Source organism: Panthera onca, chromosome A1 (genome assembly GCF_046562875.1).
Source record: "Panthera onca isolate mPanOnc1 chromosome A1, mPanOnc1 haplotype 2, whole genome shotgun sequence".
NCBI lineage: Eukaryota > Metazoa > Chordata > Mammalia > Carnivora > Felidae > Panthera > Panthera onca.
Window position 1 is genome coordinate 229,232,627 of NC_138339.1, and position 21,526 is coordinate 229,254,152.

The following is a 21,526-nucleotide window of genomic DNA, read 5'->3' on the forward strand; positions in this document are numbered from 1 at the left end:
AGGTACAAAGTTCCAGTTGTAAAATAAGTCACAGGGATGAAAAGTACAGCATAGAGTAAATAATATTATAATAACTTTGGTAGCTACACTTACTGGGGTGGCATTCCCTAATGTATATAAATGTGGAATCAGGATGTTGTATGTGTAAAACTAATATAATATTGTATGTCAAGTATACTTTAATTAAAAAAAGATATTAGAGAATTTTATGTGTATAATTTTTAAGTTTGCAAGTCAGTATCTTAATTATTTTAAATCTAGGGATGTCTTATATTCTGTGTGTATGTATGTAGCATTTAAAACTTACCTAGATTTAAAATAACTGAGGAGAAATCACTTTACATTTACTAGATTTAAATAATTATGCAAAACATATATACACATGGTATGAATACTTAATTTCTTAATCTAAAGTGAAACTTAAATTGCTTTGTAAATACAGAAAATGGCATGAGTCACATTTGCATGTGCATTAGTTTTTGAGCGTAGATGGACTCTAAAGATCCTGTTAGTATTTGCTAGAATAGTAATAAGAGCAAACTTTATCTTGACAACATGTCCTATAATTTGTATCAACTGTGTTCTCTTTTATCTAATAATCTGCAACGCTGTGGAGGGAACCTGTTTGTTTCCTACCCCTCCCTTGAAATTGGCCTTTGGAAGTATCCTTAAGAACTACCCATTTTCCTTTCATCACTGGCATTTGTGTTTCTCCTCCTCTCCCCTCCTCCGATGTGTGGTTTCCTGGGCTCCCTCCTCCCCTCACCACTCTTGGCAGGATGGTTTCATAAACTCCTGGCTGTTCACTGGTGCCCAGCACATCTGTACCTTTAGTCCACCACATCTCTCCTCCGACCTCAGCTCCTCACATTTAACTGCCTGCGAGATGTGGTTAAGCCTGGGCATTGTCTACTGGGGGAGAAGTCGTCTCTGACCCATAGGTGTGGATGCACTGTGGACTCAGTCCTCTTTATCCCTGTCTCAGAGGTGGCAGGTACAAAAAGCTAAATCTCCAGAAGAAAAACCACAATACCGGGAACGGTTTTAAGTATCGATGTCCAGAACACCAGGGCCAGGACGAGGGTGGGCCAAGTGAGGCCTTTCGGCACAGCATCGGGGAGGCCCTCGCTCTCAGGGTTGTCCTTCAATTTTGAGCCGAGACTTGTCGCTTGCCTCACCCCAGTCCTGGTGCTGCTAGATCAATTATGTGGGAATCAAATCGCTCGGACAGTTATAAGTGGGATGGGAGGAGAGAAGAAAAGGAAAGGAATGATTTGCATGGTAGGACTCGGGGTCGGGAGGTGTGTGGCTCACCTCTGGCATGGAGCTGACTTCGTGCACCTGGCCGATGAGCTTACAGTAGGACTGAAAGAGCAGCAGCAGCTGGAAGTGCAGCTTATATAATCTCTGACACAGTTCCAATTGCTAGAGAGAGAGTTTGTATGGGAAGAAGTCGTTATTAAAGATCACTCTTGTATAGCAAGTGAAGTCTCAGGGTAGAAAAACATGTTTTTCTCTCTAAATCAAGGAAACATAACTAGCTGTTCTTATTCCAGATGAAACAGAACAATAGAATCCAGTCAATAAATATCAGTGAGAAAAATCACAATATGATATAGAATCGTTCCTGGAAGTTGACTAATTAGAGAGGAGTAGTAGCTATAAAGGGACTCCGTGAATCGCCACATTCCCGTATATTTGCCAATTATGCATCTACAAATTATGACCACGGTCATCTTCATTGTGGTTGTCTTAATTTTTATAAGCTAAAATTGTTTGAAGAATTTTTTTATTCAAGGGAAATTTAATTTTTCGATTGAAGACATTTTTCAATTTTTATTGAAAAGCAAAACATTAAGTCATTCTAGGTGTTAAATTTATAAATCCAGCAGTTTGGGAGGTTACTCCATGAGACAATTGTGGCGGCCTTTTTGGGTGCAGACGCTCATCTTAGAGCCTGTGTAAACACAGCAGGCAGTCATATGTTCCTCTAAGGTGCTGTATCTGTTTTATTGACAGTGCTTCTACTCGGTGCTCAATAAATGTTTGTTGAATTACAGAGATAGAAAGGGGCTACAAGTGCTTCCAAAAAGGAGAAATTAAGTACACATTCAAAACTCTCCGTGGAAAGAACATCAAAAACTAGTCCTCTAAAATGGCCCTTGAGCCCTATAGATACCTCTGGAATTTAAAATGTTTTCATTATATGGCTTATGTATACCATGAGGGAAAAGTACATCTTGAGTAATTCCAACACCAACGATCATACTACTCTTTGAGCCGTATCTGCTTGCAATGGCCTCTACACTTCGCCTGTTTTATTTGAAGAATGAGTTAGCTCCTAGGTGGTGGATGTGGATTCTGTGAAAGGAAAAGTGCAGCCTTCATGAGATAGAATTTCATGGCTCAGCAGGCACCAGTGAAAGTGGGTTAAATATGTGGCTTCAACTAAACATGTCACTGTTCAGTTTTCAAATGTGGTTAAGTAAGGATAAATGGGCCCTTTCTTTTGCTAATAGTCATAAAGAACTCAGAATGGAGAGCTTCTGAGGTCATTTAAAATTGTTCCCCCAAATGAGTTGAGGGAGAGAAATTATAAGAATTTAAATTTAGGCTTTAAGAAGATATCCTATAGTGTTGTTAACAGACTTTTGATCCTAATTGTTAAAATTACCAAAATCACGCTAAGGCTATAGCGAATGAAGTTTTCTTTCTCTTGTCCTTTCCCTGGTCCCTGGGGGAAAAGAACCATTCTAGATTTAGGTTTAGACTTATTTGATCTCTCGGCGCTGATAGTGAACATAAGTTTAAAGAAGTAGCTACACTCACAAATTTAACCCAAATTAGATCTTTGGTTGTTTCAGTAAAGCATTTTGCTTTTTGATCACTTAAACCTTTCTTTATGGAAGTTTGTTAAAATCTGATATAAAAGATAACTGCCAGAGTCTTGCAGATAAATAAAGTATTGTTTAAATCATCACCTTCACAATTTAGGGTGAAACCTAGCTATGGAAACTCTGTCCTCTGTAAGTGTAAGATAATGCTGGTTATTACTCAAAATATCCCACTGATAGTATGAGAATTCATAGCAACTTAAGTTTCTACTTTGGGACAAAAGCAGCCCAGAATGCTACTAATTCACTGCACGTCTTAGTCTACCAAATAAAATAAAATGAAACGCAAAGGGGAAAACATGCTAAGAGATATAATAGTAACAGTAAAAATAAGATTTGTTATGGGTCCATGCCTAAAATGGACAAAGAGTATGAAAGAAAGTTAACTTACTGCAAGAGATTCCATTTGCTACACAGCAAGCATGGCACAGGAAACAAAGGAAAGGAAAGAAAGTACAGGGTCAGTGTAATGCATGCAACGGAAAGCATGGCCCTCTTCCAAGAGCAGAACCGTCAGCATAAGTATTAGCATTGCTTGCCCAAACTTGATAAACGGTTGCACACCTTGTACCCATTCAACATGCACAGCGGTCCAGTTAAAAAGAAGCTTGAATGGGAAACATGTCACTGAAAAATATAATTTGTAATCGTTTAGATCCTCTGATTAGTTGGTTTAGATTCTGTCAGTCTTGGACACTAGAAGTGCAAACTTTTATTGCTTGAAGGTTTTAGTGTTTAAATAATATGCGAACATAGTAAAACTGTGAGGAGACCAACTGAGTAACTCGAAAGAACTGTAGCCCAAACAAATTATGCTATTGCTAACTATCGGTTAAGGCAGAGTCTTTAATCTGTTTGGTTTCTTATCTGCTCAACTATGACTATCCAGTTAACATAGAATATAATTAACCATCTAAGTGGCATTTTCTTTAGATTCAGCTCACCTTCCTCATTAAGAATATTTTACAGGACTGCTAGATGTAGTCATTTCAAAGGAATAAATCTAGTCTGTATAATCTCAAACAAGAGCGAGATATGACAAATAATTTTCTTGTATTTCATTTCTTATAATTTTATCAATTTTTAAAAGTAATCTAGAACTGATGGGCAGTTTAGCATATAAATTTGTAACTGGGCCATGTTCCATTATGGCTTCCATTTTTTGGTGTCATCATATCATAACCATAGACGTGGCTTTAAGGAAAGTGTGAGTGTGTGCAAAGATAACCAGAATCTGACAGAATACTAAAAAAAATGTCCATTCCTAATTACGGATCAACATATCTGGTTCTGGATTTTCAGAATATTTAAAGACATATCTAACTCAGTTTCTAATCCTTGATAGGAAAAACCACTTATTTTAAAGCTCTTTCTAAAAAAAAAAAATCTCTGGGTTGTTACCAGTTTAATGTATTATATTCAATATAAGGTACCATATATACAAAAGATAAAACTATCAAATTATTAGTATCTTCAAATATAAAGCCTCACCATTACCAACCACCTCCAACTCCACCCTCTGCTCTCTGAGGGTCTTTTCTTGCCTCACCTGTTACTCATATTGTGTAAGTTACATACACTGATGACTATTGTGTTTATTGAGTAGTTTTTTGGACCTTGGCCATGAATATCTTTTAAAGCTTTGAAAGATAAATATGTTGAAGCCTGTGATAGAGATTACACAGCCTGAGGTATTTACTGTTTTCAAGAAAACTTCATGCCTAGATGTTTTTATAACCAAACCTTAAGTACTGAAAAATGTGCTATCTTTTCACTGTTTTCCAAAACAAGGTTGTAATCCAAGAAAGTCATCAAATCAGTTAAAGCAGAATGTCCTCTGTTCAATAAAGGCAAATGAGCCTTTTTGACTTCAGCTTGGTGCTGAGGAATTTCATTGTCAATCAGTTCCTCCCACTCAGCTCTCAGGGCACAAAACTGTATTTCTTGGGGGATGGCCAACTTGACACACAGCAGTTCTCGGGGTCTGTCTTAAAGTCTCCTTTTTAGGTAGGCTGGTACAAGCTGCCTTGATATTTATTATCTCAGAATCCTTTCCTAGGCCACAGGCTGGGGCCTCGTTTGCATTTAGAGCTCTCAAAAAGATAGTGAAAAATGCCTTTCTGGGGGGTGATTTTATGGAAAATGTTAAAACCTTTTATCTCTCCTGTGCTAATATTTTCCTGTATTCAGGTTTTAAAAATAATCCCCTCCTAAGTCTTTATGAACGTATTTATGTTTGGGTGACTTAAGATTCCTTTTGAAACTGTTATGGGAACGTCACCATTTTATTTGGTCAGAAGGATTTTCTTCAAGCTCCACTCCTGTACTCCTAATATCACTTGACTTATAAATTGGAGTTAGAGGTAGGTTTTCTCAAAATGAGGAAAAAAAGGTCAAGAAACCAGGATGTTCAGAACTGATCACAGGCAGTGTAGCTTAAAAGCCCAGAATAATCTGGTTTGTTGTTCATTAACAGTAGCATAGCCATTCTTGTTTCTCTGCTCTGAAATGAGTTCTATGCTTATAATGTAGCCCGGCAGGTAAAAACCTGAGAAATTTTCACCATGACAAAAGATGAGCCACAGTGTAATGTAATAGCTATTATTTTCATCATATTTAATCTCTGAAAGCCACTGGTTTAAATTAAATGGGATAAAATTTAGACCATCTAGCTTCATGTGGCAGCTTTCTTAACTCAGATGCATCTAATCTCCTAAGTAGGTATAAACAATATGTATTCGTCTATTGCTCATATCACTCGCGTCTGGCACACTGATGTATTATGTTTGTTGAGCAGCTTTTTGGACCTTGGCCATAAATTCCTTTTAAAGCTTTGAAAGACCAATACCTTTAAGCCTATGATACAGATTACACAGCCTGAGGTATTTACTATTAAAAAAAATATTTTTTAAGTTTTATTTGTTTGTTTATTTATTTATTTAGAGTGCACATAAGTGGGGTAGGAGCATGGAGAGAGGGAGAGAGAGAATCTCAAGCAGGCTCCACGCTGTCAGCACAGAGCCCAAAGCAGGGCCTGATCTCACAAACCGTGAGATCGTGATCTGAGCCTAAATCAAGAGTCGGACGTCTAACTGGCTGAGCCCCCCAGGCACCCCTGGTATTTACTATTTTTAAGAAAAATTTAACTTCAGCAGACATTTCCTTTCAGTCAACACAGGAAGAAGGATTCCTTACAGAAGAGTAACTGACTCTATCTGAAGGATGATGTTTAATAAATTAGCTGCAGAAACTGTCACCTGTCTTGTTCAATTTGTACAAGAACAGAGGTTTCAGGCTTCTCATTCATAGATTATACAGGGACAAGTAGTATATAAATGAGAGAGATACTGCCCATAAAGATCCTAGTAACTGGAATGATGGTTTGAATATAAGATGAAATGTAGTAGTGCTAAATGTAAGTCACTGTCCTAGAGTCCAAAGAGTCAAACGTTCAAGTTGTGCTGAGAAATGCCTGTTGAATTGGGAGTGTGCCAACTAAAATCACCTATAACAAGTGAAATGGAAACCTCTCCAGCTTTGTAGTACCTGGGACGTGAGCCGTATTCGTTAATTGTATGGCTAAGACCCACGCTGCTGCCTGGAGCCCCTGGAGCTGAGGGTCTCCTCCTTGGCCCACACTTCTGTTAATTTCAACTACCTAGTGGTAGCCATGCCCGATGATTTCCACGGGAAATGGAGAAGTCAGTGGAAACCAAAATTCTTAATCAGAAGTGCTGTTTTGGGTCATGAAGAGATGTGTCCCTCCTTTTGCTCAGGCTGAGAAAACACTGGTAAAGCAGTGTCTGCAGATGAGTGAAAATGCTCTCATGAGACACACGGAGATCGTACTCCTTGTCTTATGTTCTACTCAGTGAGTACTGTGTGTTATTCGCGGAGAATGGCTATTATAATCTCCCAGAAGCCTAAATCATTTATTAATCATGCCTGTCTTTTAAAATAAGCCTTCCCTCAAAAATACTTCCCCAACATTACAAATGCTGTTGTTGTTTTTTTAAGAAACTGTTTTGTTTCGTACATGCACTGAGAGCATGTACAGTACCTCTAATATATGCCCAAGCGAGCAGGTTCAGCAGACGGGCACTTGAATCGTGTACGTAAAAATGCTTCTCACACAGGCCAAGAGTAACACTCTCAAATGGGGGCTAATGGGTACCGCATTTTTCCTGAAACACACAGCCCTATTTATCTAGCTCTCAGTTCCCTACTTGGGGGCCTGACGTACAGAGACACATTTCTCTTACAAGAAAAACAGCAGTGCAAGCATCATGATGGTTGGCACCTGGCTCTTGCCTTCAGTGTTAGGAAGTCAGTGTGCAGTGGGAATGTGGAGGACGGCAGACCAGAGAGGCAGCTGGTTTCTGCCCAAGCTCACCGCGGCCACGAAAGAAGGCAGGCCTAGTGTTGCTGGTTCTTCCTTTTTAGAGACGGCATTCTGTTGTAAGTGTATGTGTATGTGTGAACAATTTTAATTTTTTAATGTCAGGCCAGTTCAGAAAATATCGTACAAGCTTACTACGTCTGTGAATTGGGTGACAGTGCACAGGCCGCCAGTGTAAACTTTCTGCATTATTTTGAGTCTGGAACTTCATGTTAGGAATAAAAGAGAAACTGGAAAGTAACTATTAAATATCCATCAAGGAGCTGTATCCTCTTCTATAAACCATTCCACAGCGATGTCTCCCTTCTGTCGCCTGTTAGGAATGAGCAGAAATCAGCTTGTGCAAAGACCAGACCAGACTTGGGTAGGGCTTGGGGGTGGGAAGACTTTATATGCCTGTGTGTATACTGTCTCCGTCTCTAGCAGACCGACATCTCTGAGAGCTCAACTCAGAGCTTTAAGTTCAGTAAGGCAAGTACTAATCCTTCCATCAAGTACAGACTTTACTGAAACAGAAACACTCATGTAATAATCACTGGCATGTTTGTTCCACTATTTACATTCAGACACAGATTCTGTGAATCACAAGGTCACTTCCCATCCCCATTCCACTTGTCTCCGTGCAAATGGTGCTCGGAATAACTGGCAACATCAAACTGTTCCAGAAGACAGGGAATCTGACTGAACAGGAGAGTTGGAGAGAATCACTTGAGGTTAGGTAAAGCTGTGTTCTGAGGTCAAACATTTGTTGGGTTTTGCTTGGGGACGGAAGCCAAATGGTAGCTGTACTTAGCGACTCTGGACATAAGATCATTATTTCAAGGGGGTGACCCCATCATCTGTCCTCAAGGCCCACCTTTAGTAGCATGTGAAGACTTTTCCCCAATTTGCCCTCATAGCCCATTTTCAGCCCTGCATGAGTGTTATCTGCAATAGGAACACAGTCGTCCTCATTTTTACACTCCCCACGGTGCCTAGCCATACCTCACTTCCAGCAGTGGTTCAGGTAAGGTGGGTGGGACTAGAGAATATGCGGTTTAAGCTGCATTTCCAGTGGCCAAACTACATCCAGGGTCTACTAACAAAACAGAGAATTTAACAAAGCATCCTGAGGATTTAAATAAATCACCCGGCCTTGACTGACTCAGAGAGCATCCTCTCTGGTAGATGGTTTACAATTGGTCTTCCAGACCAGCTTTGTCCTCAGAATTGTCACATACAAAGGACCAAAAGCATCTTCTTCAGGACATTTGTTCATCGTTTGAATTCTCTGGTCATGAGCGTGTCCACATGTTATACAGGGCAATTCTAATGCACTGAGCTAATACCAGCAATGGGAAGAGAGCCAAGCTGGTTTTGCAAAAATGCTGGAAACATCAGACTCAGAATTTGGCCTTCTGTTGACCTTTTCCTATAAGCCCACTCACATCCCTTCTGGTATTTCATACAGGTACCTAAAACCACACAGACATTTAGACAGATGCTGGAAATTGCCCTTTAGACTTTTCTGTGTGTATGTTTTTACCTTTAAACTAATCTGGCCTATAGAGGTAGCCTCTCAACTTCAACTTTCTTACCTGCAAAATTGGAAAAACCCTTCAGAGACTGTTGGAATAGATCAAATTAGATTATAGATGTACAGTGCGTGAAAACTATTAGTTTCTTTCCATCCTTGTATTCTCAAGCCTTATTATAATACTAACAGAGTTGCCACAAATAAATACAGGAATGAAGAAATGAAGTCTAAAAACAAGAAAAGGGAAGGGAGGAAACAAGGACTACAATACAGAAGCACAGAAAGAGTCGGATGAAGAGGAAATGAAAAAGAATAAATGGGCAAGAAGGAAGAAGACTATGCAAAAACAACAGAAATCTCCCTTTGAGGGATGTGAGAAAAAATGGGGTGTGGGGAAGGAGCAACTGAACAAAATAACAGAAATAAACTACAAGTTCAACAGAAATACACGTTTGAAAACTGGAATGTTTGGGAAATAGGATAATTTAACCAGAAGTCCTATGTTTTTAGACTTAACCAGGAAGCCGTAAACAAATGAACAAATATTTTTTTTAACCCTTGTTTGTAAAAAATCTGCAGTGTATTAATACATTTTCCTGATTGAGATTTGATTATAGAGAAAGTAACAGAATTACATGAGTGAGGGTAAATGTTTAGATAACTGTGTTTATATTCTATACAAACTACATCTTGAACTGGACTAGGTTTTTGCTAACCATAAGTCATAACCTGGTAATGGTAACTTATCTCTGGACTGGATTAATTAATGTTTATTTGAGAGAGAAAGAGAAAGCACGAGTGTGGGAGGGCCAGAGAGAGAGGGAGAGAGAGAATCCCAAGCAGGCTCCATGCTGTGAGTGTAGAGCCCCATGTAGGGCTTTGTCTCATGAACCGTGAGATCATAACCTGAGCTGAAATCAAGAATCAGACACTTAACTGACTGAGCCACCCGGGTGCCCCAGGGCTGAATTTATTTTAACAGCAGAGTATAGTGGAGGGAGGATTGGGCCAGGAATCAGAAGGCATGGGTGCCACTGGATGGCTAAAAAATCTGTAACATAGGCAATATATATCATATAATGTATTTTAACATATAGCTTCTTCTGGGGTCTGCTCATGACACAGGTTATTTGGTGAAAATCCGAGTTATAGTCCTTCGAGGCAGCGCATCACAGCTGCATATAAAGGCACTGATGGAAAAGGCTAGAGTTTGTTGTATTTTGAACTGCACATTCAACTCTGCATTGCTCAGGGTAGACATCTCACATGATGTCATCAAACCCGTATTTTAAAAATGTAATATAGATAAACCATTTGTTGTATACATTTGCCCATTTCCAGACGTTGTGGCCAGGCCATGTTTTTGCCCATTGCTTATTAACGGTGAAGCCTTGGACAAGTCCAGCTTGGTTTCCTCATCTATAGAATGGGGCTGGTACCACCTGCCCCGCCTGCCATGCCCAGGAAGATCAATGACTTCAAGGATACGAAAGTTCTCTGGAAGACACAATGTGAAATATAAATGTGTCCTCGAGGAGGGCAGCGATGTGGAAATGCAACCCACCCTTCAAAACCCTTTCTAGATATTTCTCAGTCTTGTAGTTTGCTTGTTCAATCTCTCACCTCTTCACTAACACTTAGCAAGGGGCTTGCCTAAGAACTCCCCATGACAGGACCGCAAACTTGTTGAACAACTACCAAACTGAAATTGATCCACTGATATTCTGTGGAAAACTTTTACTCCTCAATTTTTTTTTTTTTTGTTTTTACACTTCAGTATAGCACTGTTTGTAACACAGGAAGATGATTTCTCATCCTCTGAAGGGTGCACAATACAAAATGCTTCTCCAGTAGTGATGATGTCATTCTAGGGTAGCACCTCTGCCTGACTGGAAGGTAGCCTCCTCACTTGACTTCCCTAATCCACTCTTGAGCACTTCAGTCTGTTTCCACAGTAGAGTGTGAGAGCCTGAATCTACTCATAACCACATTTCAATTGCCTGCCATTGCTGTTAAGATAAACACCCAAGCCCTGCACAGTCTGGCTTCTGCCAGCTTCTCCAGACTCTTCTCAAACTTTTCTCCAAGTCGCTTTCTGCACTTGTAGCCAGACTCTCTTCAGTTCTTGCAAAGGGCCAGGTCCCTTCCTGCCTCAGGGCCTTTGCACAGCTTCTCTACACATTCCCCTTTACTTGACTATCTCTAGCTCATATTTGAGATCTTCACTTAGATGACACTTTCATAGAGAAGTTTTCTCAGAACTACCCTCCCCATTTGATCAGATTCCTTTCCATAGCTTACAGTTCTTTCCTTAATAGCAGTTACTGCCGTTTGCACCTAGATGAGTTTTTGATTCATGTCTGTCTCCCTGACAAGATCTGAGGCTCCACAAGGGCACAGGCTTGTCTGTTGTTCATTACTGTATCTACCACATGGACCCCATAGGAGGCACTTAGTACATAACTGCAGAATGAATGATTTTAATCCATTCATAATCTTCCGCCCCATTTCTTTGACAATACAGCATACATTTACAAGCCAGCTGGTCTGAGGTGTGTTACTTAAAGCAACTCTAAATGAGAAAAAACCATCTGTTTTAGAGTGATGGCTGAAAGGTCAACAAAGACTTCCTTCCCTGAAGAAACTGAGCGATTCAGTGAAGAACGAATGAAATTTTGTTTTATATTCTAAATGAAGAACAGATTTATTAGGAAATGATTAGTATAGTTAAATGATGTCCAGCAAAAAGATCACTTTTATACCTCTGCTTTTCCAAAAAGAAGACTCCCCCCACAAATCTCATCAACACACAGTCATGCTTGGCTTGAACATCATTGTGTCTTACGCTACTGGCTTCTTGTGAATGTATGGGATGACCCCATTGTGCATCTTCCTTTCTTGTGCTCTATGCTTCTTGGGTGGGTCAAGATCAACGCAGGGTGTCAGAGCATGGAAAAGATAAATTCTAACAGGTTTTTATTACCTTTTCTTCCGAGTCCCCTGGTTGACAGGTAATTACTCCATCTCTTGATCCTCCTGCAAATGTTGCCTTACAATTTGCGAGCCACTGTTGTTAGAAAGAGATGCAGACAGAGGTAAAATCAGTGATGCCCTGAAAACATTTTTGTCATCACTCCCGACAGGGAGAATCGACTAAGCTTCTAATCATGGTAAAATAAAATTTTGCTGCAATAACTTTTTGAAAGTATTTTTTTCTGGTTGAAGATGAACTATTTGAGATTAAAATATTTGTTCATATGGGTTCAGTGAGCTCACTTAAAAATATAATTTGAACATTGTGGTACATCGTTCCTGGAGAATGGTTTCATCGGACCACTCCTAGTTTGTGTATCATTTTGAAAAAATCATATACAGTTAGAAACCTTTCATACGATTGAGATTTGGAGATAAAAACCAATACTTCCTCACAGGACGGGTGGTACTGGACCATGAAACCCGACTCATGACCCACCTACCTCTCTGTTACGTTGGGTGGCTTCTCTGGGGGCAGGTCTGCTTCAACGTAAGAAAGGCTATTATAATAATAGCTCAGCTATTTAGAGATGCTACCAGCCTTAAGTACCTGGGATGGTAACCAATACAGATGTGAGAAGGAACCTCTGGACACAAAACAATAAGGACTGAAGAACTGAAACTTGCATCTGACATCAAAAGATTGGTTTGTTCACCAAGAAGGATGGAAGGATTACTTTTATTAACTGATGATGGAGAAAATGGGAAACAATGACCATTAAGGAGCCACAGGAGTAAAAGACAATGGGAATTGTTATTGCAGAGCATTAGAACTCTTGCCCTTGGACAGATCATGAAAAGATTAATAACAAGAGCAACAAACATAAAACAAGTAACTTTGTGATGAATATCTTCTATGTATGAGGCACTGTGCTAGGCGGTTTACATACGTTATTTCTATTTAAAAGGCAATAAACATTGTGTTGTGTTTGAGGGCATGGACTTTGGAATCCCATAGACCTGGATTTCAAAACTGATTTTCTACCTCTGAGCTACTGAGGATAATCAGAGCAACTCCCAGGGTAGTTATGAGTATTACATGATTTAATTTAAGAAATTTAACTCTTTTCAGGTAGTTGGACACGTAGAAGGGACTCAGGAGATGATAGGTGCTACAACTATTACGATTGTTATACCCTTACAACAATTCTGCAAATTAATTGTTATCACTGTCTTACAGATGATGAATCTGAGATGAGGAGGTAAGTAATTTATCCCAGGTCACTAACCCTTAAGTAGCTGATCTGTGATTTGAACCCACGTCCATCTGATTTCAAAATCCACGCCTTTCCTGTTGTGCCTGGCATATTATAAGAAGCGTCCCACAGTCATTACACACAATTGCTTGTCAGAAATCAGGGGTTCCGCATGTCTGATGGAGGTTTCTGGATCACTTCTGTTCCTAACATTTTATGGTCTAGATCAGTGAAGGAAAGAGTAAAGAGCTGGAGTCGAGGCCAAGAGAAGCAATGGAGTCAGGGAGAGACAGCTACCAAGAGCAGTTAAGAGGAGGGGAGAGCAGAGATCTACCCCAATGAGTTTCAGGAGAGGCAAACACTGGGAGGAAGTCATTAGCAATTTTACATCTCTGAGAAAAGTTAATCACATTGACAAGGAGACATCGAGCAGACACCCATGTTTCCGTTTCCAAGTAGGGAAATTATGGAGCTAAAATGAAGGCTGATAATTTCTCTTCTGTAGTATCATTTTTGTATAATACATACTGTTAACAGTTCTACCAGTATTAAATTGGAATTGTAGTCTTCCTAACAGAGGAATGGATGACGTTTTCTTCTCCCAAAGATCCTATCCTATATTAATCACAACACCTTCCCAGGGCCCATAAGTGGGTTCATTTGATTTTAACTGAAAGCATATGCACAGAGACACAAAAGCTTACCGAGAGAGTGGCCTCTTTTCTGTTGTTGTAGGTGTCCAAATATTCTTGCAGTTCTAAAACACTGAACTTGAGCTTGTCCAGAAGTCCACAAGAAAGGAGCTGAAGGCAGGAAAATAATTTGTATTAAAACAACTAGAGAGATAACTAGACACAGGCATGGCTACACAGATGCAAAAGAGAAATATATTTAGAAAGAATGTAAAGTAGGGACCAGTGGGTCCATTTTTAGTAAGCTGTGCAATGTGTAATTCTGTTCCACTATTAGCTGCAATTGTAATTGAATACTGGCTCGCTAATGCAAATCTACAAAAATATCCGGTTTTCTCCATATCAGTATAGACACTCAAGCCTTACCACGTATTCTGTAGGATCCCACATTAAGATGTACTCATTTGATGCACAAACTCTGATATCTTCGTCCAGTAATACTCCAAGTAGTGGGAAGACACATCTCCAAATAGACTTTTGAACTGATTTTATAGTTAATCTTTGCTTTAAATCATTTAAGATAGAATGATTTCTCCTATTGTATTCCGACCACCGAGTCCTTGGAGAGACTAATTCTTCAGAGACTTTTGAAATCAAAGCACATCCTCATTGGTTCTAAACCTTATTAGTTCATTACTCAGCATATCAGACATCTGTGTGAGATGCATGGAGGATATACAGAAAGGTGACACACACCCCAAAGAGCTCACCACTCATGCAGGCTTAGACTTATATGTAAAGTCATGATTTAGCAGTCAGCCAGAGGATGCTTTACTTAACCCTCAACTTCATCACTTGCAGTTTGGGCTGGATGAATCCCTCCAGGGGGCAATCTCTCTCCACTTGACACTTGGGAGTAAGGAAAATGAGGACATGTTGCCTCTGGAGACCCATCTGGCTGGACAACCTGGCATTGTGGGATGGGCTAGGTCAGCTCTGGGGGTTAGCTCATCATGTTCACAGCGGTCAAATCCAGAGATACTGGAGACAGGTGCCAAGGACACGGAGGGAGCACCAACGTGGATTTCTCTCCCGATTCCCTGAAATGACTTGGCCTTGGCTGGCAATGTAGAGTCATTACCATGTAGACTCCGGCCTTTGGGGGTCGTGTCACAACATGGTGCTGCTCACAAACACTGAGTATTTTTCAAACCACAACACTAGCACGCTTCCTGTATGTTTCACACCCTAAGCTGGGCCCGCCATTTGCCACCACAGCAGGACCGGGGTACTCACAGTCTCAGCGTCCACAAAGAGTGTAGGGCATTCAGAGCAGGAGGTGAGCATCTGAGAAGAGCTGACAAACTTGGACCCGATTCCCCGCAGATTGTCTCCAAGGTAACTGGCGGCATCACAGGTTAGGAAGCAGAACCTTTTCTGAATATTCTGAAAGGCAAAACAATGACCATTTATAAAAGCCAAGTTTTAACTTATATACCAGCAAAAAACTACTTTGAAATCTTTATGAAAACGTCAAATGAGCATAGGTCCTCAGGTAGAGGCGGGGGAGATGGGGAGTAGAGTGAGTGTTGGTCTCAAGTCAAGTAGGTGATCACCCAGTGTGGGCAAAGTTTCTTCTTAAAGTGTTTCCGAGAGGGTGATGTTTACATAATCTTTTAAATAAATTGCGCTTTTCTTTTTGCTGATGGTCAGAGCTGGTCAGCAGCTTGAGTCCACCTCGCTCATCTGTCAGATCAGCGAGAAGTTCCTGAGGTTACGTCAACGTGCGTGAGACAGAAAGGGCCATGCGATGTAACCCTTTCCTGTTCCCCCAGATCACAGCTTCTTGAGAGAGAGCACCAAAACAGTGCCATTTGAACCTCTGGCAAATGAAAGTAAATGCTACATGGGTCCGGATTAGTATCTCCCTCTGAGGGTGTGTCTGGCAAGATGTCCATAACCGTGTCCTGTAGGGTTGCATACACTGGCTCATTAACCCTCACAATCAGGCAAGGAAGTCCAGGTTAAGACATGACTTGCCTAAGGTCATGCAGCCAGTAAGTGACAGAGGAAGGGTGAGCCTGACCCCAGCGCTCACATTCCTTCCACAAATCTGTGATGCTTCCTAGGAGGTAGGTCCTCCTGTACAGCCTGAGGCACAACTGTAATCAGGAAGAATGTGATTCACTGTGCCCGTGTCGGTGACAAAATGGGAACATTGTTTAGCCCCCAAACTTCCAACACACAGTATCTTTAACAAAAAGAACACAATGTTGAACCAAAAAATAACTTCAGTCCTAGGCACTGGCTTTCAAACTCAAAGAGATGTCATGCCTTTTGAGTTGTGGAATCTAGTCCGGGAGAAATCCTCTCTGCCCTGTTGCGAGCAAAGTAGCACGTCCCTAGAACAACAGCAGGCTGGTTCTTTATGATTTACATTAGAAAGTGCCAACCATGCTGCATATTCATTATTTTTTATTTAACATATATGAGAACCTTGGTATAATGTGTAGCACACATATTTGACTTAGTTTTATGTGCAGTTAGAAAAACTAAAAAACCCGACTGAACGTCAGAGCAGAGACGAAGGACAAGTGCCATGTGTAGCATCACATATCTAGTTGAATGGCAGAGCTGGGAGTAGGACTCAGGTCCCCAAAGAGTTTGGGGTTCTTTCCATTTTACCTAAGGATAAGGTGAGGTCTGTGAACCTGTTAGGGAGCTTTAGAGCCTCTTATAAAGGCAGGTGGTATTTAGGGGATAGACACTCACTCGTGTCCTCACCTAACTTCCATATAAACACATTGTATAATTTGGTGGCACTGTGCGACACAATGACGACATTAACACAGGAGCGGCAGGAAGGATGTATAGTGACTGAGACACTTGGGAAGATGTCTACGCTGGACCATTAGAAATCAATTCCTTGTTTTTAAAACCAAATTATTTTGGCAATTACCTCCTCTCTATCCCCTCCCAAATCCAACTAAATACAGGGAAATGTGGCCTTCAGACTCATAGGAAAATGCTGGAAAAGAGTAAACAGACATGGTGAGGACTGGCCAACAGCTTCGTAGACGGCACGTCCAAAATGTATTTCATTCCCAGCATATTTTATTTAATACCTGTTGTGTTATTAGTATTGTTCTCAATCACATAGCATTTGATGATAGTTGAGAAAGTTCTTAAGGCTAAATGTATATCAAAAACTCAAAAAAGAGGTACACATTTGTATGACTATTATTGCAGATAAGGTCCATAGGAATTTACCTACTGCATGGATGGAAAAATAAAGTCCAAACCTCAAAGTGCCCCTCGAGCCCACCTCCCAGCTCGTGTTTCAACCTTCTGGTCTACTGGCATGAAATCAGAAACCATCTGTTTAAGATTTCCGCTAAAAAAAGATTCCTATTCATGCTTCTTACATTTACTGAGCACCTATTGTGTGTTAGCAATGGTGCCAGCTGCTGGGAAATCAAAATCAGACACCATTACTCGCCCACTCTGTGGGAGACAGACAATAAGGAATTCTGATAGAATGTGACAAGCGTGACAGATGTAACCACGATGTGCTCGGGACCCCAGGTGATGGGGAGGGAGAAAGAAGGAAGGGAAGGCTTCATTTGTTGAAGCGAGCTCCAATCAGGGGTCTGCATGTAACTGAGAGTACAGTAGAGGGCCAAGAGGAAATGGCCTTGCTGGGCAGCGGGAAAAGTATTGTTTGTGACTAGGAAATGGGGCACAAATAGCTAGTGACTATAATGAGAAAAAATGACTACAACAGCCAAACATAAATTATTACCCAGTGACCATTATTTTAAAACAGACTTTAGAACAATATAAAAAATAAACTATTTTGCTTCTAAATCCTTAACAAGTAAATTTACCTCAAATGGTAACTTTCTCATAGTTTGTGTTAAAATTTCAATCAGCTCAGTGTTAGAGTGTTTCTGGAATTCCTATCTCTCAGCAGCCTGTTTTTTCTGTCTTAAGCCTAACAGCCCCTCGAGCTCCCGGTTAATCTCAGACACAACCCTCGTTTTGTCCAGGCAACTTTCTAAAAGATTTCACTAAAAGGAAACTGAAAACTTGGGAGAAAGCAGCACAATAACACTCAAAATGAGAAAGTGTAGCTGTTAGTACTATTGGTATGTAATTCTCCAAAAATGGGTCATAAGAAGGGCCACCAGGCTCAAAAACAGACTTTACTTTTTATACTAATTAAATAGTGGCTTCCTGAATTTGAAATCTTTGAGGCAGATGGTCCTACTTTTTTTAAAATTTATTTTTAAGTTAATTTTATTTTATTTTTTAAATATAATTTATTGTCAAATTGTCTAACATACGGTGTGTAAAGTGTGCTCTTGGTTTTTGGGGTGGATTCCCATGGTTCGTCACTTACATACCGCACCCAGTGCTCATCCCAACAAGTGCCCTCCTCAATGCCCAGCACCCATTCTTCTCCTCTCCCCCATCAACCCTCAGTTTGTTCTCTTTTTTTAAATTTTATTTATTTATTTATTTATTTATTTATTCTCTGTGTTTAAGAGTCTCTTATGGTTTTCCTCCCTCCCGCTCTTTTTGTAACTATTTTTTCCCCTTCCCTTCCCCCCATGGTCTTCTGTTAAGTTTCTCAAGATCCACATAGGAGTGAAAACATATGTTATCTCTCCTTCTCTGACTGACTTATTTCACTCAGCATCATACCTTCCAGTTCCATCCACGTTACTGCAAATGGCAGGATTTCATTCTTTCTCAGTGCCAAGTAGTATTCCATTGTGTGTATAAACCACATGGATAAAGAAGATGTGGTTCATTTTGCACTTTTAATAGAATTCCTTATTTTCCTGCCTTTCCCTTCTGCCATGGCTCTTCCTGAAGGTGATTAGTGAGCCCATCCCTCAGTCCAGCCAAGTGACTGTCCCTCTTTCATGATCTACTTTATAGAGCTCAACCTATAAGACAGTGTAAGAGGGTTCTACCTTGTCTGGCTGGTCACTCCCCCATTACTCACATCTACTGAAAGTTGGAACTACTACGTAAGTCCCTTTTCACATTTCCCCTGCATTATTAGTGGCAATTCTGCTTTGTGAGTGAGCAAATACAAGTTGAGAAAAAATGCTGAAAGAAAGGCATTTTCATTAGTGGAAAATAGGAGCTCTAAAGAAAGTAAAAAGGAGCAGGGAGAAATACACCTATAATCTCATCACCCTGAGTAAACTAAAGTGAAATGCTAGTGTATAATCTTCATTATTTTCTAGACATTAAAAAAATAGTACCCCCCCTCAGAAATAAAGCTTAAAAAAAATTAAAAAAAAGGGGGGCACCTGGGGGGGCTCAGTCGGTTAAATGTCCAAGTAGGGCACAGGTCATGACCTCATGGTTCGTGAGTTCAAGCCCCGTGATGGGCTCTGTGCTGACAGCTCAGAGCCTGGAGCCTGCTTCGGATTCTGTGTCTCCCTCTCTCTCTGTTCCTCCACCACTCATGCTCTGTCTGTCTGTCTCTCTCTCTTTCAGAAATAAAGCTTAAAAAAATTTAAAAAAATACTACCATACATACTGGCTTTTTAAAACTAGTTTTCTCCTACACTGTATGGTAACCATACAAGTCTTCACCCATAGCCTCATCTTCATGGCTAAACATTACTTCCAGCCATGCCACTTTCCCAGACAGGATCAGCCTCAAATACAGCACACAGGGCTAGTTAATTCCAGCGATGACGGCAGACCTTCGGGGTTGCTTCAAAACAGGCCATCTTTCTCTTCTATTGATGCCCCTCCCACCTCCACCAATCGTTTGATAAAATTTAGAGAGCAAAAGTTCAGAGCAAGATGCACAGAGGAACCGACAGGTATTTGCACAGCAACAGACAGGCAGGCATAAAAATAAACCTTCGATCACCCATCAGAAGTCAAGTTCCCTCCACCTCTTTGGTGCAGATGTTGTAAGTGTGTTTGGGGATAATAGCTGAAATCTGAAGGTGTCCACACAGAGGCTGCTACGTTGAGCTGTGTGCAAGATGCCACAGGTGCCTGGCGGAGGGATTGAGATCCAGCCTGCCCTCTGCTGGCCACACCCTGTGCTGCAATGCTCTGGAGGAAGGGACATCCGTTTCCAATTTGCACAAAGACACCATCTGGACTCGCCAGGCTGTGGCTCACCCAGGAGACGCAAAGTATGACTGTTCATGTGTCCGGAAGCATCTCTGAGGAGAAGCAAGTGTTCATAGCTACGGCTGACATGTTTAAGGAATTCATGCCGGGAAAGAGATAAAACACAAGAAAAAGATAAACATGAACAGTAAAGAAAAAAGAGAGGTACAGAAGGGGTCTAAGAGGAGTGCAGGATAGGCTCGGCAGATGATACCACTCGCTGGTTCTGACATCATGTCACGGTTGCCTGGGATCACGACATCAAGACAAGCCAGCAAACAGGACAGCGTGTGGACTCAATCATTTGGGGGCAAGGCCTTTGCGATACCAGTTTAAGAAGGTTGAGCAGGTTACGGTTAAACAGAAGAAAGGCTGAAGTCACAGGCAACTGGGGGGGTATCTGGAGGAGAAAATAATGCAGACCCAGAATGAAACAAGCACCCCTTCTGAAACCGGAAGCTAGCTGGCTCCCCTAAGAGACCTAGTCGTCTGAACTGCTAGCGAGAACCGTACCTTAAACAAGGAGGAGAACACATGAAATGTATACACAGCACAGGAGCCATCTGAGTCGCACATGAGCTGGTTGATGTGGCTGCGCCAGGCTTCCTCTGCATCGTCACAGGCCGCGGGCTGAAACGCAGCAAGGATGGCCGAGAAGAAGGGCGAGGGAGGGGGAGAGACCCCCCTGTCACCTTCTCCAAAGCTGTGAAAGATGAAAACAACCTGGTCAAGGAGTGATGTCCTCATCCTTCACCGGGCTGTGTAAATTCTAACCCTGTCAGCTGTTCTGTCCCCTCCTCCCTTTGAGGTTGCTGTAGGGACTCAGCTCTCCTTCACAGCCCTTCAACGTTCTCTTCTGCTTGGAGGAAAGAGACCTTTCCTCTAGAATTTCTATGATTTCTCCCTTTCTGACCTCCCTTTTTTTTTTTAAGTTTTGTACACATTTATTTATTGAGAGAGAGCGAGTGAGCGAGAGAGCCAGAGAGGGTGCAAGTGTGCATGAGGGATGAGGGGCAGAGAGAGAGAGAGAGAGAGAGAGAGAGAGAATCCCAAGCAGGCTCCATGCTGTCAGCACAGAGCCCAATGCGGGGCTCCATCTCATGAAACATGAGATCATGACCTGACCCGAAATCGAGAGCCAGATGCTTAACCGACTGAGACACCTAGGCTCCCCCTGACCTCTTGGAGCCTCCAGCAACTGTCCCTCCCAGTGGTCATTCCCCAGACACATAAACACTACTTGCCATGCTTTGGCACTTTTGATCCTTTTCATTTTCCATTATGAACCATTATAACAAACATTTTGAATCTTTTAACTTTTCCTTTGTCGGGGAGAATATTAATGGCTGCACATGCATGAATGCCCAGGAGAAGAGGGAGAAGGGAGAAAGGGAAAATTCAAGAAGAGAAACGCAGGGTGAGAGAGACCGAGAGGGACGAGGAAAGGGAAGATAATAAACACAAGTGAAAGGTCAGATTCTTCTGTGGGTATTATCACCATCAGCTTGCCCTTCAAAGACCAGATACTGCTCCCCATAACAGAAGGTCTCTGTCTAGCCGTATCCAAACCTGTTTCGTTCTTGTCTACATTCAGAAGAGAGATTTTAGGATTCTGACTTTCTTTTCCAGAAGCCAATCTGTAGCCTTCATCACTTGTTATTTATTCTAGATGCTGCATTAGTGTTTTATCTATTCCTCTCTAT

The 21,526-nt window shown here is 41.2% G+C and overlaps 1 protein-coding gene across 11 annotated transcripts in view; it reads right to left on the reverse strand.

Moving 5' to 3' along the window:
- Positions 1–21,526, reverse strand: part of FRY (FRY microtubule binding protein) — a 443,455-nt gene that overhangs the window by 9,271 nt on the left and 412,658 nt on the right. For 8 of the 11 annotated variants that reach the window (XM_060637419.3, XM_060637417.3, XM_060637411.3 and 5 more), the window contains 6 exons: positions 20,337–20,526; positions 14,967–15,116; positions 13,743–13,841; positions 11,793–11,876; positions 3,286–3,303; positions 1,315–1,425 (listed from right to left, as the gene is read on the reverse strand). In XM_060637419.3, the coding sequence (XP_060493402.1) occupies positions 1,315–1,425; positions 3,286–3,303; positions 11,793–11,876; positions 13,743–13,841; positions 14,967–15,116; positions 20,337–20,526 (652 nt within the window). The remainder of the gene's footprint in view (positions 1–1,314; positions 1,426–3,285; positions 3,304–11,792; positions 11,877–13,742; positions 13,842–14,966; positions 15,117–20,336; positions 20,527–21,526) is intronic. The other 3 variants (XM_060637412.3, XM_060637416.3, XM_060637413.3) reach the window with 2 other exon arrangements.